Genomic DNA, 17,491 nt, shown 5'->3' on the forward strand with positions numbered 1-17,491 from the left:
TCCATGTAGGAGGCAGACCACTTTAGGGAGGCTCCGAACAGTTTTAGGGGAGGCTGAATGAATGGAAATAAAAAATAGTGCATGAGTTATCAAAAGGAGACTATACAGAATAGCCTAAATGTGTGATTTTGTTAATGAGCCATGCCGACGATGCACTTTGCCAAAGTCATAAATGAATACATCCCTTTTTTGAAAATATTTGGTACAGTCTGAAGTTATGTAAAACAGCAAAATTGGGCTATCTTGGCTCAGATATTAAGTGTCTGTGGGATCAGATAACATAGTCACGACCCTATAGACATCCAGGAATTGAGCGGGGACAATCGGAAGATCCCATATTGTGATCACAGTTCATGGGGGCCTTAAGGTTCTGCTTCGTATAGATTGACCCTAAAATCAGAATTTGAGAATGCATTTCAGTGTCATATCTATACATTTGGTAATGAGCAGTTGCAGTGGCATCAATAGACAGAATCAAAGAAGAGTTTTGTATAGCAACAGGAGACACATCAGTAAAAGTTAATGTCTCTTGAAAGGTGAGCTGAGAGATTCCACACAGAGCATTCCCTCAGAGAGGAATGCAATGTGCGAACGTCACACGTGCCATTTTTAGTGCAGGATGTGTAGCAACAGCATGAAATGCAATTCCCAGTCTAGTCTGGGATCGGCCAGTGATGTGCACCTCAGCAATGGCTAATTAGAGTTAAAGCTCAGGTGCTGGTATGCTATTTAATGCTACAGTACTGTGTGTTCATCAGTAAGTGGAGTAGACTGTCAAATAAAATGAGAGGCAAACATGCATACAGAAATAATCTCTTAATACAATTTGTCTCACATTTGTAAATCAAATGCATGCTCTTCATTTTTGCTGTGCATGACTTTTTTTGTGTGTGTGGAACTAACACCAGAGTTTATAAAAGGACTAAAGCAGCTTAGTTTTTTCCTAAGCAGTTCCTGTCCAGCCTGACTGTTGTTCTCCTATCGTGTCTGTCATAGGGCCACCTCAGGCAGAAGGAGGCGGTGCAGGGTCGGACGAGGACTCTGATGTGGAGGTGGTGTATGTCAGAGAACCGACGGCTGAACAGGCGGCTTTAGCCAGGCAACTCCTGCTGCCTCTCACCTTCTTCTGCTACAAGAATGAACCGGGCTACAACAGTGACAGTGAAACTGATGGTGAGATCAAAACGTAACAGAAACAGATTGTAAAAGTGTGATTTCTTCAAGTGAACATGATATCACAGTACGCAGGCAAAAGCACAACACAACATTTGATAAAAAACGATAAAAGCAAGGAAGCAAAAGTGCACAATAAAAACAAAATAATCAAAAATGCGTTGAATAAAAGCAATAAAACATGCTCAAATAAATCTGATTTAAGAGAAACCTAATTAAAATCAATGATAAACCAGTAAGTCTTTTGCTCAGATTTTAAATTAGTCAGCATTTTTTCAAGTCATAGCACTTCTGGCAGTTTGTTTCACATTTGAACAGCATGTCAGCTAAAGGCAGCGTCGCCATGTTTAATTTTGAATCTGGGAACAGCCTGTAATCCAGGACCAGCCGACTTGAGAGGATTTTAAGATTCATACTGGCTCAGGAGATTTGAAAAGTATCTTGTACCTGAACTATTCAGTGATTCCAGGAATTTACTGCTAGTACTGTCATTTTTAAAAGGAATTTATCATTAGTTCATTTCATGAAACCAAAATATGCCATTAAAGAGGTGAAAAAGCTCTGCAGTGCATTTATTCCTGCACCATTTTATTAAAGCAAATACACATTGCCAGATGCCTGCATGATTGTTGTATGCACAGTCCGCATAACCATACTGAAATTTGAATATATGATAAATAAGTGCAAATTAAGTAGAAGTTCAAATAAATACATTGGTGACAAAAAGCAACAACGGGCCAAGATAATATTCTCTCCCAGCCATTTGCATTTGTAGTTTTGTTGCTGTTGTCTCTCACCATGACAACAAAATGTGTTAATGTCTGTAAAGTTGGCCATCATTGGGATGAAAAACAAAGAAGACAGAGAAGTAGACAGAACAAACAAAAACTGTCTTTGTCCATCGCTCGTGGGAGTAAAGTGGGAGCTGTAGAATCGACATGATAGTGAAGAAATTATTTTATAAAAAATATGTGATGAATTTGTTTTGACTTTTCAGATGAAGACTACGAGTCGGCAGTAAGAGCCTTGAATGGAAAGCTCTATCCTGATCCTCCTGAGAGAAAGGCTGCAGCATGTGCTGATGGTGTGTATGTCTGTATCTGTATATCACACACACTATGTTAGTTTGTCATTTTGTATTATATACCATGTTAATTTGATTCATTTCAAGCATTTTTAGGGCTGTAATAGATAAATAATGACCTCTTCCATGTGTATATATATATATATATTATACAGCATAAGTGAAAGCAACTTTTGTGTAAATATTCTCATGTCATCCATAAGACTGTTGCCACTGCTAGCTCTCAGGCTACAGCCAGCTTCACTAAAACTGATCAGGAATGAATGAGGGAATTGATAAAGAATTGAACTGAAGCAGAATCAATAATAGCATCCGTTTGCATCCATATATACCATGTGGTTAAAAGTATGTGGACTGAAAAGTAACGCTCACTTTACTTGTCAGTCATTCTCTAACCCTGGACTTGTGTTTACTGCCTTCAGAGCCGGACTGCCAGGTGGTGTGGGAGAAGAAGCCCACGCCAGAGGAAGAGGAGAGGGCCAAAAGCCTCCAGCTTCCACCCACCTTCTTCTGCGGCCTGAGCGCCACAGACAGCGACCCGGACCACGACAAGCCTGAAGACTTTGAGACAGAAGTCCGCAAGGCACAGAAAGACCTGGTAATGGACACGAAACTTTAACAGGGCACTGAATTTACACAGATAATAATTCAAATCAAGTGAATATGCCAAGACAGCAAAGACAGTAGATTGTACAGTATACAGGCAGGTCATCTTAACTGCATCTATTTAGAGTGATGGACAAGTCAACTATGAAGTTTTTTGATTTTTATTTTTCACAAAATGAGAACATAACAAATTTTGCAGAGGTGAAAAGTCCATTTATTCCTGCTGTTGTACATCTCAGAGTGCATCATCATAACTTATTTTGGCTAAAGCAGTGAGTATATTTATTTATACTTTAGGTTAGATTAACAGTTGCATATTTTTTCACTGTAGCATCAAGAGAGCGTCAGTATTATTGTAGTTCAACTGTTAAATTGTTTCAGGAGGCCCAGTTGACTGAAGCTGAAGTGGCCTCCAGCAGTCCTGCTGTGGCCCCAGATGAGACGACGTCCAGCGCACCATCCAGCAGCACAGAAGCTGCAGGCAGCACGGTGGAAGAGCAGACCTCAGACCAGCCAACAGAGACTCAGAGTGAAGCTCCAAGCAGCAGCTCTCCCATCGACCTGTCGACTAAGAAGAGCCCAGAGCCTGAAAGCAGCACTGGGACCACAGCCGCAGCTTCTACTGCTACAACTACAACAGCTAGTCAAGGTACACACCACTTCCTGCTCGTTGCTCCAGGGCTGCTGGAAGCAGTGTTGGGTGATCGCGAGGTCTACTTGAATAATTCCATTTATCATGTAGCATTATTTAGTTATTTAGTATTTTTCTGAATTTTAATGGTAACTTAATTTGTAATTATTTAATAGAAACGTATTAACTTTTTTAATTGATTAATGATATTTATTCAAATTCAAGATCTGTCCACGTTAAAAACGTAATCCAAGTAGTCTCCCCACTTCATATATTTCTCGTCTTTATAAAGTATTTTCTTGCACTGGTACTTTACTTACTAAGATCAGACTATTTCTTTCACCAAGTATCATCTTTAGCATCCTACTTAGGTTTGTTGCAGACCTCTTTGCCTCTTGACGACTTTATACGGTGTTCATGTTGTTTTGTCCAACCCGCTAAGTGAAAGGAATAAAAAACTAAAATAATTTACTTCAGTATTTAATTAACTTTACTTGGTTCCTCCCACCTCAGACTCCTCCAGCTTTGGCTTCAACACATTGGGAGGCTTCTCTTTTGCTGACTTGGCCAAAACCACAGACGCATTTGCATTTGGAACTAAAGGTTGGCTTCAATGTGGACATTTCTGAAGATTGTCTTTTTGACAAGTTGCTCTTTTATCGTTAGCAATGCTTTACAACAACAAACTTATTTACTGTTGTTCTCTTTTATGAAGACTCTAACTTCACGTGGGCAAACGCTGGAGCGACAGTGTTTGGGTCAGCAGTGACCTCGGCTCCGAAAAACAACGGCGATGAGGAGGGAAGTGACGAAGAGGAGGCTCCCAATAATGTGGACATTCACTTTGAGCCAATAGTGTCACTACCAGAGGTATCTGAAATGCTTTTCAGACATTAAAATGATTGGGTTGTATGAGGCACTTGTCATTAGTCAGTGTCTTACCTACAGTAGATGGTGGTCAACATGCTTTGGAGAAACATCAAGAGGCACCAGCACAGAAACTAAGCAATGAACTGATGTCAGCAACAAAAAGGTATTTTAGCCACTTTGAAAAAGGTCCACCTAAAAAGAAGTCAATCAGTTTAAGTGTGCATTATATTTAGAATATTTTCAGTGCATTACTTTGTCATCAGACAGCCTTAAACGACAGGAAACCCTCGTTATATAAGCCAAATATCGCTCTCTCAAAACCAACCAAACTCTATTGGTAACATGAGTCATTTTCCTCACACAGGAATTATTGGTCTCCTGCTGCCACAACCTTAAAGTTTGTGTTATTGTGTCTTTGGTATTTGTTAGGATTCACTGAAGTCCCACAGTAACACAAACAAAACTAACAGACCTAGGCAGCAATAGACCAACAACTGCTGTGTTCTGTGAGGTAAAATGAACAACTTTGCCAACAGAGTCTGGTCAGTTTGGAGAGAGCAATATTTGGCATGTATAACAGCAGTTTCCTGTCAGAAAAAGCTGTGTGATAGCAAAGTAAAGCAGGGAAAAAATTCTAAATGTAGCGTACACTTGAACAGATAAAGCTTGTTTTGCTGCTGACCCTGTTCACAGCAGTACATTGCTTAGCTCCCGTGCTGGTGCCCGTCTCTGCTTCTCCAAAGTGTGGGCGTGGCAAAGGACGTCTACTGTAGGAAATATACTAACTGTCAAGAAGTACCTCACACAACCCTACTTCAAATAATCCAGACTGTCCCTTATAAGTGAAATTTGGTGACTGGGCTTGAAGACAACTCTTCATCCTTGCGTAATTGTGTGTCTCTCAGGTGGAGACAAAGTCTGGAGAGGAGGATGAGGAAATCCTGTTCAAGGAGCGAACAAAGCTGTTCCGATGGGACCGGGATCTCGGCCAGTGGAAGGAGCGCGGCATCGGTGACATCAAGATCCTCTTCCACCCAACCAAACACTTCTACCGAATCCTTATGAGACGAGAGCAGGTGCTGAGGGTTTGTGCCAACCACACGATCTCACAGGCGATGGAACTCAAACCCATGAACGCCTCAGCCAACGCACTGGTCTGGACTGCCACCGATTACTCAGGTACACATCAGAGGTTGTGTTAGACGTTTTTGTTGTCAGTCATTTTGACTGACAGAATTGAAAAATTCAGCAGTTTTGATGAGTTTTTTGCTGCTAGTTTTTACATTAACAAGCCTATCCTCTGTTCAACATGTTGGATATGATAGCAAACGATAAAGATGCGTCAGTCTTTTTATCATCACATCGTAGCCCTCAGACTCAAATCATCACGTACCAAGAGATTCTATCCCTTGTCATCGTCCGTCTGTGATGTTTGACTGTTAGCATCGTCTGTGTCAGTTGAATTTGACATCGCCCAAGCCTGCTTTGTACTAACATTTGTCCTGATGCTTTTTTAATTGTCCTCTTGCTGATGGTGTCTTGCGTTTCCCTCTGTTTTTCCAGACGGTGAAGGTTTAGTGGAGCAGCTGGCCGCCAAGTTCAAAACCCCTGAGATAGCTGAATCCTTCAAGAAGACTTTCTGCGAGTGTCAGAGCCGCACTAGCCAAACTGACGGCGACCCCTCATGTACCTCCTCACCACAGATTTCCAGAATCCAGGAGCACTCTAGAGACACTAACCCGCGGGTGTTCCTCACCGTCGCAGCTGACGGCCAAACTCTGGGCACTATTACCGTAGAGCTTTTCGCCCATATTGTCCCCAAGACCGCGGAAAATTTCCGGGCTCTCTGTACCGGTGAGAAAGGCTTCGGATTTCGGGACTCCATCTTCCACCGGGTCATACCATCCTTCATGTGTCAGGTGAGGAGATCGAGAGCAGACGATACAGATTCACACATCATTTGTGTGCACATTGCTTGATAGCTGTGATACGGAATTTGCTCAGTGCCGACAAATCTGATGCTCATTCACCCATGTTTACTGTATGTGTTTGTAATTATAGCACTGATGTGTGTCAGATATTTTAGTTTCACAACAGTGGGGCTGTGTGATATGGACAAAATCAGAAAATATTTTAGACCAAGTTCCTTAATATCCATATTGCAACAGACTTGTAGGGACGACTATTGGTGCTCTCATACAAAATTAACACAATGAGATTTTTGATAAATAAATACCAGTAATGTGGGTAAATAACAGAACAGCTAGAACAGTCTGGTAAGTTCATAAACATGACTTCAGTTTACTGTAATGTCGCCTGTAAAACCAGGAAAAGACAACACTATGACAACAAGACTAACAACGTCACCGCTCATGTCTTCCTCCACTCAGTGCACATTGACCATCGCTCTGTGGCACTCTCTCTCGCTCTCTCTCGCGCTCGCCCAACTAAAGTTACACACAGGGTTGCCAGGTCTGTGTGACAAAATCAGACCAATGGCAGATCCAAGCCAGCATCCAGTAAAACCAGCACTGGCAGGTGGCAGGCACAGGCATGTCATGCTTGTGTGTGTTGATATGGGCATGTGTGTGATGTGTGCCAGCTCTGTGTGTGTACAGTAAGTGCTTATCTGGTAGTCAGTTTGGTGCATTTAAGTATAAATAAATTTTTTAATCTAAAATACAGATGTGTATTTATAGATATTAATGTATGCAATGTAATGCATATGTAACATGTGGACCTGTCGGCCCTGGTTACACTCTGACTGCACTACTCTGATGAATCTGCAGTGATCTGCAGAGGCTTTTTTCTGTTTTACTGGTAATTTTATCCCCCAGTCGCCATCTTTGTTTCAGCTGTGCTGCTTTGTCCACCAGTAGAGAGACTGACCTCTGGTGGTATTTGCTGTGCACTACAATACTTCGCCTCCACACAGCATCTCTGTATCAGTCTAATAGAAAGAGGAGCGTCTGTATTTTTGACAATATTGGAAATCATACTGTTTGGATTTCTTAATACTCTGGTATACTGTGATGCCTTTATACCACCCAGTCCTAAGCTAGACAGACCTTATTATATGTTGATGTAAATGTTGCAGACACATATGCTTTAAACCCACTTCAAGGAGTTTTTAACTGTTATAAAAACATACTGATGCTTCTATATGACCTAAATAAGCAAACAAGGCCATCCACGAGAAAACTGGTTAATTCTGTATGGTTGGTTTTATTGCCTACCCTCAGGTTGGATTCTCTATGAAATCAAATGAAATGAGTCTGTTTTTACATTTTATCAGGCAAAGTTACATTGAGCTGTACATTAGACAGTTAAAAAGGACATTTTTATTTAGATAGATTTATTTTTTATGTCATATTTTATGATTATTTCGGTGGAAACAGCTGCTTTTGTCCTCAAGGGCCTCCAGAATCTGCAAATATAAAAGTTCTTTGTAGTAGCTTTAAAGTTGGTAAAAGCTGGTAATTATTTGACTGATGAAGTACAGTATTCTAAAAATTTTACTTTTGTCTTACATGGGCAACAATATGTTTTCTTGTGACATTACTGACAAGGTCCCCGTTGGTCTTTCAGGGTGGCGACATCACCAACAGTGACGGCACAGGAGGCAAGTCCATCTACGGCAGCAAGTTTGAGGACGAGAACTTCGACGTTCGGCACACAGGCCCCGGCATCCTGTCCATGGCCAACCGTGGGCGCGACACCAACAACTCGCAGTTCTTCATTACCCTGAAGAAAGCCGAACACCTGGACTTCAAACACGTGGTTTTCGGCTGGGTTCAGGACGGCATGGATGTGGTGCAGCAGATGGGGGAGCTGGGCACAAAGGCAGGCCCGCCCACGAAGAAGCTCGTCATCACAGACTGCGGACAGCTCTAGCTTTTTGAAATGTCGAGATCAAGGTTCACGGCTTGGTTTTGGTTTGTAAAATTTAAAAGACTTTGGGTAATGACGTGTTCCCCGTGCAGTGCATTCCCTCCTGCTAAAACTGAATCCATAGTCATTAGGTATCTGAGAATTAAACACTGATCACAGGACCACTGAGCAAGACATTTCATCACAGAAACTTGGCTCCGGTAGGCTTGGAATTAAACATTATTTTCCTGTAACGCAGTCACAAATGGGAAACACGGTGTAGTATGTGGGAGGAGGCAAACATAGTACACCTTTGCTCTGTTGCACTTGCATCTTTATCATCGTCTGTCAGTAAATTCTCATTTGTTTATTTTGTGTGTATAATTGTACATGGACTACTTTTTTAATGTCTATTTTTGTTCTCATGTCTTTGCATGTGCTCAATTTGAATGTGCTGGTCGTCTTCATAAAACTTCACTGATTTTTTTTTTCCTTTTGTTTCTTTTGAAGAAGTCTTAACTATGATCGAAAGGTTGTCATTTCAAAGCACCTGTTGGTTTGTAACCGTGCCCCTGCCTTCACTCCAAATGCTGCCTCCGTGTACGTTTTTACTGTAGGGCTCCCCCAGTGAGTTTTCTTTGTCTAAGTGGATTTCACAGCGTGCAGATAATTGGACTTGCCCACATAAACTTCAGTCTTCTCACTGCGTTGCGCTGTCGACGGAGGGCAGCAAGATGATGCCGTCATATCTGGTTTGGATTTCACAAAGGCGATCTGTTGATTATAGCTTGAGATTATCACGGAGTTGAAATGGTGCTTGTTGTACCAAAATAATATGCTGATAAAGGAGAAATAAAGTTGCTTTACAAGTAATGGATGGTTGTCTGATCTTTTCTACATGCAGACTTTATTCTGACCAAGCAAACATGGTCACTGTGCAGTCTGCATCTATCATAACCTCGACGTCACAGGCTGTAGTGCTGTGAGGACATAAACCACAGTGAAAATGTTGGGACACAAATTTTATAGAAAATATAACTGAATAGTAAAGCATATTATAATTTAGTATGATGACTGAAAAATTAGACTTTTATTTGGTGCCACTTTTGGGGAAGTGGAGTCATGAACTCTTGTTAGTATTTCTTTCTGTTCCTAGTCCTATGACTTATAAAAGCAAGAGCTTAATAGTGGGGAAATATTTTTTTATTGCTGTCATCTCAGAACAACAAGCTTGTTTTCTCATGGTAACGGGTTAGTTTTTCTCATGTTGAGAAGAAAGGTTATGAAGAAGACAATTTTATTCAATAATCTTACTAAGATCAGGGGTGCCATGCATGCATGGTGTCGAAACACCTGTAGCAACTGATTTAACCTGCTCAAGGACTATCTATTATTGATCAACATATCGGACTCATTGATCAAAGTCTGACACTGGCAGAAACTGAAGACCACACTTGAGTGATTGTTTTCTCATGAGTAATCATCGGCCTTTTGTTATCCCCTTCAGGATGATTTAAGACCCCTCCCTCTCATGTCGGGGTCCTGCATCATCCTGTTTCACAATCATGACCTGCTCACTGTACATTATCCCTTTCTTATTAAAAGTCCTAGTGAAAAATATAACTTCATAGTCTTGCATCTGCTATCAGTATTTTTTTTTTATGACGCATGTGGATGCAGTACCGCTGTCAGACACCATGTGAAAAGTGGCAGCAGAGCCGGAGCTGCCGACCGCGGTGACGTCAGTGGGACGTAAATGCAGCGCCTCGCGGCCTCATCGCTCTTTTTCCTCACGGTTCTGTTCAGGCGACAGATCTGCCCTGCGTCTCTGGAAGAGTTAACACCCAAACAGCAAAAATGATCATCTACAAGTGTGTCATCAGCAGTAAGTTGTGATGTTTATGTGCTCGTTTATGGTCGTCAGGCAGCGCCACGGTTAGTTAGGCGTGTAATATGTTAGGTGATAAAGAGTTGATCAGGCTAGCTAACTTTAGCTAACTCGTGTTATCATGCTAGCCAGATGCTAACACAGACGGAGTGTTAGCCACCCCGTTGGCTAACCGGTGATGCTGCCGGCTAGCTTTATTCCGAGACAGCGGTTCAACTGCCGGCAAGTTGGCTAAAAGTGAATAAAGAGCCACTCCAGAAGCTCTAAGCTTAGTTATAGGATACGTGACGGTGGTTCGGGATATAAATATAACGCTAGTCATAACAAAGTCACGCAGTGTAACGGTACGTGGCCTTTTCGGCATCACGTAGCGGCTAGCTGCAGTATTATACATTTTACTCGAGTTAGCATTAGCTTTGCCACTGGAAAAATACCCCACTTAGCGCGGCTCTTTATATCTTTATGGTTTAATCACGACTATCAGCTTTAGGTTAAGATAGAAACGTTAATTCATTAATGCGGAAGAAACTGAGCTTGTTCTCCGCTGTGTTTGTGCCTCGTAGTGTTTATGGCGCAATCACAGAGCAGGCCGGAGACTGGCTTTGTGTTCAGTAAATCTAACGGCAAGTTATCATCTTCGTTTCAGATGATGAGATGTTCTCGGACATTTACAAAATCAAGGAAACTGAGGACGGGATCTTCTTTGAAGTTGAAGGAAAGGTGAGTTAGTGATACACATGTTAAGTGAAAACATTGAACCCGTTTCAGACTAAAAAAAAAAAAAAAAAACAGTAACCATAAACTTTCTCTGCACAGACCCTTTTCAGAGTATTTAGTGGAGTCTAAAATTAAGTTAAACTTCTACACTAGATTATCTTGGTTCAGTTTCTAATTGTCTATCTGGTTGATGTCATCAGTCTTTGTGGTAACGTTTCAGTTTCTAGGACCCATAATTTAATAATAATAATTTATTTTAATGGTAAATGGGTGCTGATTACAACTTATGTATTTGAAATGTTTTAGAAATCATCCCCAGATTTTATGGTTAATTATGTGATAATTACACAGGTGTGAGATAATCAAATAGTACTGTTTTCATGCAGTGGGTGGTAATTTATTATTATTATTATTATTTTATTTATTTATTTTTTTAATTAAACTTAATAAATTTGTCAAATATAAGTAAATATAAGGTCACATATGTGAAGTGGTGATTACCATCTACATCCACAAAAATGACACATTTCTGAAATTTCACAAACCTATCATGGAATTTGGGAGTAAATTGTTGTTTGGCAGTGTGTGGGATTTTAGTGGCATTTAACAGCGGGCTTGCACGATAAATATAGATTATCTATTGGGTCATCACGCTATCTTGGTCTGTATCGCCAGTATTTATTTACTCTCTGCCTGTTATAAGCTGTGTGTTTTTAAAAGGCGGTGCTATCACTTAAATGTTTTTAAATGTAGTTGTTCTGCCCTCACCTGGCTCAATACCTGCGATTGGTCATGTGATCAGTTCTCCTTGTTGTGGCTGACTATGCCTGCAGTGATGTGAATGACATTGTTTTTACATGACATCACTGCTGTCAGGATGACAAACTGGGTGTGTACAACATACAAAAGAATGAATCATAGCAATGGAAGTAAGTTAATACTGAATGCCACAACCAGACTTGAACTACAATGGTTCAAAAGTGAATATTAAAGTCAGGTTGGTCTCCCATTTTGCTAATCTGGGTCAACTGTAATCAAGCAAAAAAAATTTACACTTGGATCAAAATGCTCTTGTGTCTGAAAGGCCCATTAATAAACAATAACCCCATCAGTTTCCCTTTTCAATATAGCTTTAATCACTCATTCTTGAGAATTGGGACGAAACTCTATTTTGAGTTTTGCTCCTTTTTGTGCTGGGAATGTATATTTGAAAATATCAAATTCTTGGCTATTGAACCTCATAACAGATCAACCTCGTGATTCTTTTTTGGTAAATGTGTCTGTCATATTGAAAAATCAGACAGTTAACAAAATGCTATTTTTTTCACCAGTTCACAGCATGGTTATAGTGAAAAGCCATATTATTTTTAACAGTTGCTCAGAATTCTCTTGATGCTAATCAAAATATACTTTTTTTTAACCATAATTCTTATTAAGCTTTGATTTTGAAGGTACAGAATTGATATGACATGAATGAGACACATCTGATATTTAATGAACGACAAATTCGTCAAAAAATATAAAGTTACCAGTGCTTGAGCAGATTTCCTGCTTTTTTTAAACCAAGAAATGGTTCCTTTGACTACAGCTAAACTTGTTCTAGTTGACAGACATTTGTGACACAACTATGAAAGGCGATCATTTTCATAAATGTATAACATCCATAAATGTACACACATGTGTAATGTAATTTTGTAAAACTCAGTTTCATTGCTTTTATTTATTTAGAGCATTTTTACACACAACAGAAAATAAAATCTCTTAAACGTCTCTACAACCAGCAGCCTGTCAGTCAGTCACCACGGCAACACTTTTAATGTCGGGGAGGAAACACGAGATATCCTTCCTGTTATGTTTTTGTTGTTAGCTCCGTGTTGCTTCATACTGTAATATCTCCCCACTGATAGTCTGCAATTCACAAACATTGGTTTCAAAACTCTGATTTGCAAGTTGATGCTAAAAATCAGGATCAGGGGGATATCAGGCCCCAAAGAGACGCCCTGACCTACCAGCACTGCAACTAGTGGGACATTACTGGGGGTCTTTTGATCAAAAAAACAGTGATGACAAAAGTTACATGTTCGTATTATTATTCTCAGTTACAAAGATACAAAGAATAGTACATTATTAATAAATACAGTGGCAGTCAAACCAGTTATCCATATAATATCCAGCCTCAGTAAATTCTGCTGTTCAGACTTCTTCCCAACATTTTCATGTCTGTGTTAATGAAGTGTTGCCTTAACCAACAGATGGAGACCTATCCAAAGACTGCAAATCTACATTCTGTAACCCTGATCCCGTGGTATCATAATCAGAATGATCAGTTTTATCTGGGACAGCAAAGTATTACAAAATCTGGATCATTCTGATCTGGATTAAAAGTTTTTAAGTACGGGCCCCTGAAGATGTTGAGGAACTTTTGGGCAATGAACACTGTGCACTCTGTAACCTTTAGTCGCTCTGTATTCTGAGTTTGTCAGACGTGTTGCCCTCACAACCTTTGCATTTCACATTAACACCAACCACAGCGAGTGTTGTCCGTGTTGAGTTTTAAAAAGTTAAACCACACTTGTAATTGCTGTCAGTTCACCTTGACTCACTAACTCTGCTCTGAGTTCAGGCTTAACATATTTTTAATTGAAGTTTTGAATTCTTGTTTGGGACATGATTGTGCTAAAAGCATAGATAAATAAGCACTGTAGCTCTGTAACACTGTCCGCGAGTTTTTTCAGTGCAGCTGGACTCTGTGCTTGATCAAACCCGTCCTACACAAGTGTTTTTCAGTGGAACAAAATCAAAAATGTTCTTTATTTTTTTAAATGGGATGAAAGTAAGTTATACGTGTACCATTCTTTGACATGAGATTTAATTTTTGGAACAAATATGGCTCCAAATATTTGTTCGCATTTGGATTACAGATTATTTGCTAATTAAAAGGTGAAGTTTATCCCCACTGCCAAACGTGTGTAAATGTGAACTTTCTTATACCTCATCTATCCTATTCTTGCTGTGATCTACCTTACATCATTAAATCCTGTCTTTCATCTCTGCTGCCCTCTGTCTAGATGGTGACCAGGACAGAAGGGTTCGATGAAGCTTTAATTTCCGCCAATGCTTCAGCTGATGAAGCGTGCGAGGGCACCGACGAATCTTGTGTCTCTGGTGTCGACATCGTCCTCAACCACCATCTGCAGGAGACAGGGTTCGACAAGAAGGGCTACATGGCCTACATCAAAGACTACGTGAAAGCGTGAGTAACAGTGCTGAAGGAGGATTTGTACTTTCTGTCGACAGGTGCCCTAAGTTTGGGTACCAGTAGAGAAAGTTGGATTGGTGCATCTGAAGTATAACTGTGTGGTGTGTTTGAATCTAACACAGAAATGACAAATGTGACTCAATTTCGCTTTATTTGCACATTCAGCATCAAGGCCCACCTGGAAAAGAACAATCCAGAGAGAGTGGAGAAGTTCCAGAAGGACGTCCAAGGAGCAGTGAAGAATGTCATAGGAAAGTTTAAGGACTTGCAGGTAAATATACAGAGGAGCCATACACTCAAAGATGGAATGTCAAAGATGATAAACAGTATTTAAAGTGTTTTAAAAAAAACAAAACAAAAAAAAAACACAATCATTAAGCCTGCTTACTATGGCTGGGCAATATCTGAGCATGAATGAATGTGTGACAGTTGATTCCAATATTATCTGTTGTTTCCACTGGTTGCTGCTGAGGGCCACTTACTTTACCTCATTCAGCCAGAAAGTGTGTAGATCAGCTCAGATCGCAGCGTAATAAGCTACTGAAAGGCTGTGTTGTTAGCTGCCACAAAGCTTATTTATCCAGGTGGCAACCACAGGTAATTATTTTTTTGTTTTTTCACTGCAGCAGAAAATTAATCGCATGAAATTGTGACCGATCAGCTGATTGTACTAAAAAGGTCTTAAATGTAATGTACAGAGCCCCAGGCGATACTCTATGAATATGAAAAATAACTCGCACAATTTTGGCCATAGTCTTCAGAGATGCCGTCTTTACATCACAAATAGTTGTTTGCTGACATCTAATGTGGCTGAACCTTTTTAAGATTTGTGTCTAGTTTATATAGAAATTTTGCTGTCCATACTATTTAACATTATGCTGGTATGGTGGTGAAGTTAGGGTTAGTTAAAGTCCTTAAATTTAACTTTGAGAACCCTGTGGGCACCCTTTTTATGTCCTCGAGAACTGAACTCGTACAATTTTGGCTATTGTCATCTGACATACTGTCTTTGTCTCCTTGCAGTTTTTCACAGGCGAGGGCATGAACCCAGAGGGCATGGTGGGTCTGCTGAACTTCCGTGAGGACGGTGTCACACCATACATCCTTTTCTTCAAAGATGGTCTGGAGCTTGAGAAATGTGTAAGTATTCAGCTGAGTCCGCTCTGAAGCAGACAGGCTGGCTGTAACCTTCTCTACGTCAATGCATGGAAAACGCAGGTGTTAAATGAAAAAGACTGAGAACAGTGATCTCAGCGGTCTGACCGTCAGTGATACAACATTCATGACACCTTGGCCCTCATTTGTATCAAATGAAACCAACCAAGTGAAATCCTGAGCGTGACTTTGGGCATTTTCAGTGGTGAAATTGAATGCTGTAGTCATATAAACAGATCATAATGTTATGTATTATTTGTAATTTTGATAATATTCGTGGTCTTATCTTTTACAGACGGTTCTGCTCAGCTCACCTGTGCAGATCTGTCACAGACAGTCTTCAGTGTTGTTAGCTAGTAACTGACTTAAGAACAGATGGTACTGTGGACAGGACATTGAGCCAGGCTATCACACTGTACAGTGTATTATCATATGTACTTTGTTATATGGCTTTGTTAAGTACTCTGATCTTATTGGTCAAGTACAGCAATTGAAGATCTGTACTGTTCTGTGTAGCAGATTGTTGAGATGAAGAACATACTGTTGCTATGGACACAGTTCTGATCATAGATTCTGGAGGAACAATAAAATCATTGCTAAAATCATTCAAAAATTAAAATTTTCAAATTACTATTTGGTACATAATCATCCTACATGTATACTGTATATTCATGCCATTTATGAAATGTTTTGGTTTGTTTATATTTAGCTAAAGAATACATTTTCACCAAATGATTGGAATTACTGTTCATATTAATAATGAAGTGTAGAAATAGTTAATCTTGTTGACCTGGTTTGCTTATGTAGGTCACATGGACTCATTAAACTATTTGATAACCAGTCAGACTCATTTAGTTGGTTTAATTAAACTAGAATCTCAATTAAGAAAAGATGCCTGGTAGATGAAGTATATTAATGTGTATTCTTCTTTCTTTGCAGTAACTACATGGAGCATCTGCTTTTCAATTGGCTGCTGCTTCCAAAACTGGCCCCAAGAGCAGACTGAAGGAGCACTATTTTGCAACATGCCTCAACGGAAACATTCTTGTACAATTTCTGGCCCACAGCACCACCTCGACTGGGTGACTCAAACATTATTGGTCACTGAATACAGTTTTTAACTTTTTCTTTTTGGCTTTTGCGGTGTTTGATTTTTGTCCCAGGATTGGCCCAGTTTCTGTGATCGAAAACGAAAGGCAGGACACTGAGTGATGCTCTGACTAAATGAAAAAATTTTTTTCTTCTGTCTGCATACCATTTTAGCAATGATCCATACACGTTGACCTCGGACATCTTTGTGTTTAAGTATGATTCCATTTACGATGAAAAGACCTATGGTTTTAATTTGAAAATAAAATCTAGTACCACCACTTTTGGTTTTGTTGTATGTTTGAGATGTTGTTAAAGTCTTTACTTGTTCTGGCTACAGTTTAACTGAGGAGAGATTCTACAAAGCTGTTGTCCTCCCTTGCAGTGTTTTGTAGACTAACAAAACAACCCCGACCCTCAATCAGCATGAGGGTGAGTAGACATTATTTTGGGGTGAACTGTCCCTTTAAGAAAACATGCAGATTTCTTAAAGGGACACTTCACTCCAAAATAAAAAAGTATGTTTCCCTGATCTGTAGTGCTTCCTATCCATGTAGCCTTTTTTTGGTGTGAGTTGCAGAGTTTTGGAGCCGTCCACCTGCTCTCCAATATAATAGTCCTAAGTGGCACTTGTCTTGTGCTCAAAGCACCAACAACTTCATTTGAAAAATTAAAACCAGTGTCCTTTTTCAAAGATTGTGACTCTTACTGAAAATATTCCATTGATTTTGTTTAGCAGTTTCATGGAGGAACTTTCTTACTGCTGTAAAAAATATCCTGGAAGTACTTTAGAATTTTACTTCTATATGAAACTGCTCACAAGGTTTGTTATCATGAATAACTCGGTCATGATTTTTGGAAAGAGACACTGGTTAAAAATTTTTCAAATGTATTTACTTTTTGGTACTTTGAGCACCACAAGCAGAGTGGCATTCAGCCCCATTATATTGGACAGAAAGCAAAGATCTCTACCACCAATATCTCAACTCTGCAACTCTCCCCAAAACAGTCACTTTGAAGGAAGCAGATGCTCATCGAACCCTAGTTCTCTATTTTTCTGTGTAAAGATGCTGATTGATTGCCAAAGACGGAGCATAACTGCTCACCTAACTGGCCAGAGGATTTGAGCTCCCAGTACATCAAATGTGA

General features: G+C 40.0%; 2 protein-coding genes across 3 annotated transcripts in view; both read left to right on the plus strand.

Annotated features, from left to right (window-relative positions):
- The window catches only part of ranbp2 (RAN binding protein 2), a 31,885-nt gene extending 22,778 nt beyond the window's left edge, over window positions 1–9,107 (plus strand). For both annotated transcript variants that reach the window (XM_084725389.1, XM_084725390.1), the window contains 9 exons: window positions 997–1,173; window positions 2,171–2,257; window positions 2,680–2,855; window positions 3,245–3,512; window positions 4,008–4,097; window positions 4,210–4,364; window positions 5,270–5,543; window positions 5,928–6,283; window positions 7,953–9,107. In XM_084725389.1, coding sequence (XP_084581515.1) covers window positions 997–1,173; window positions 2,171–2,257; window positions 2,680–2,855; window positions 3,245–3,512; window positions 4,008–4,097; window positions 4,210–4,364; window positions 5,270–5,543; window positions 5,928–6,283; window positions 7,953–8,258 — 1,889 coding nt within the window. In that variant the 3' untranslated portion in view covers window positions 8,259–9,107. The remainder of the gene's footprint in view (window positions 1–996; window positions 1,174–2,170; window positions 2,258–2,679; window positions 2,856–3,244; window positions 3,513–4,007; window positions 4,098–4,209; window positions 4,365–5,269; window positions 5,544–5,927; window positions 6,284–7,952) is intronic.
- Window positions 9,108–9,962: 855 nt separating this feature from the next.
- Window positions 9,963–16,623, plus strand: tpt1 (tumor protein, translationally-controlled 1). Its single transcript, XM_084725391.1, has 6 exons — window positions 9,963–10,119; window positions 10,769–10,842; window positions 13,908–14,092; window positions 14,264–14,369; window positions 15,122–15,238; window positions 16,193–16,623. The coding sequence occupies exons 1-6, from the start codon at window positions 10,092–10,094 to the stop codon at window positions 16,193–16,195; spliced, it is 513 nt and encodes a 170-aa protein (XP_084581517.1). The 5' UTR covers window positions 9,963–10,091; the 3' UTR covers window positions 16,196–16,623.
- Window positions 16,624–17,491: the final 868 nt, after the last annotated feature.

Source organism: Lutjanus erythropterus, chromosome 8 (genome assembly GCF_056507025.1).
Source record: "Lutjanus erythropterus isolate fLutEry1 chromosome 8, fLutEry1.hap2, whole genome shotgun sequence".
In the NCBI taxonomy this organism is placed as follows: Eukaryota; Metazoa; Chordata; class Actinopteri; order Lutjaniformes; family Lutjanidae; genus Lutjanus; species Lutjanus erythropterus.

What these genes read in the sequence shown, in the direction of transcription:
- tpt1 (XM_084725391.1), top strand. Translation starts at nt 10,092, where the DNA reads ATGATCATCTACAAGTGTGTCATCAGCA. An exon ending in TCTTTGAAGTTGAAGGAAAG is followed by an intron (nt 10,843 to 13,907) that starts GTGAGTTAGTGA and finishes CCCTCTGTCTAG; the next exon opens with ATGGTGACCAGGACAGAAGG. An exon ending in ATCAAAGACTACGTGAAAGC is followed by an intron (nt 14,093 to 14,263) that starts GTGAGTAACAGT and finishes TTGCACATTCAG; the next exon opens with CATCAAGGCCCACCTGGAAA.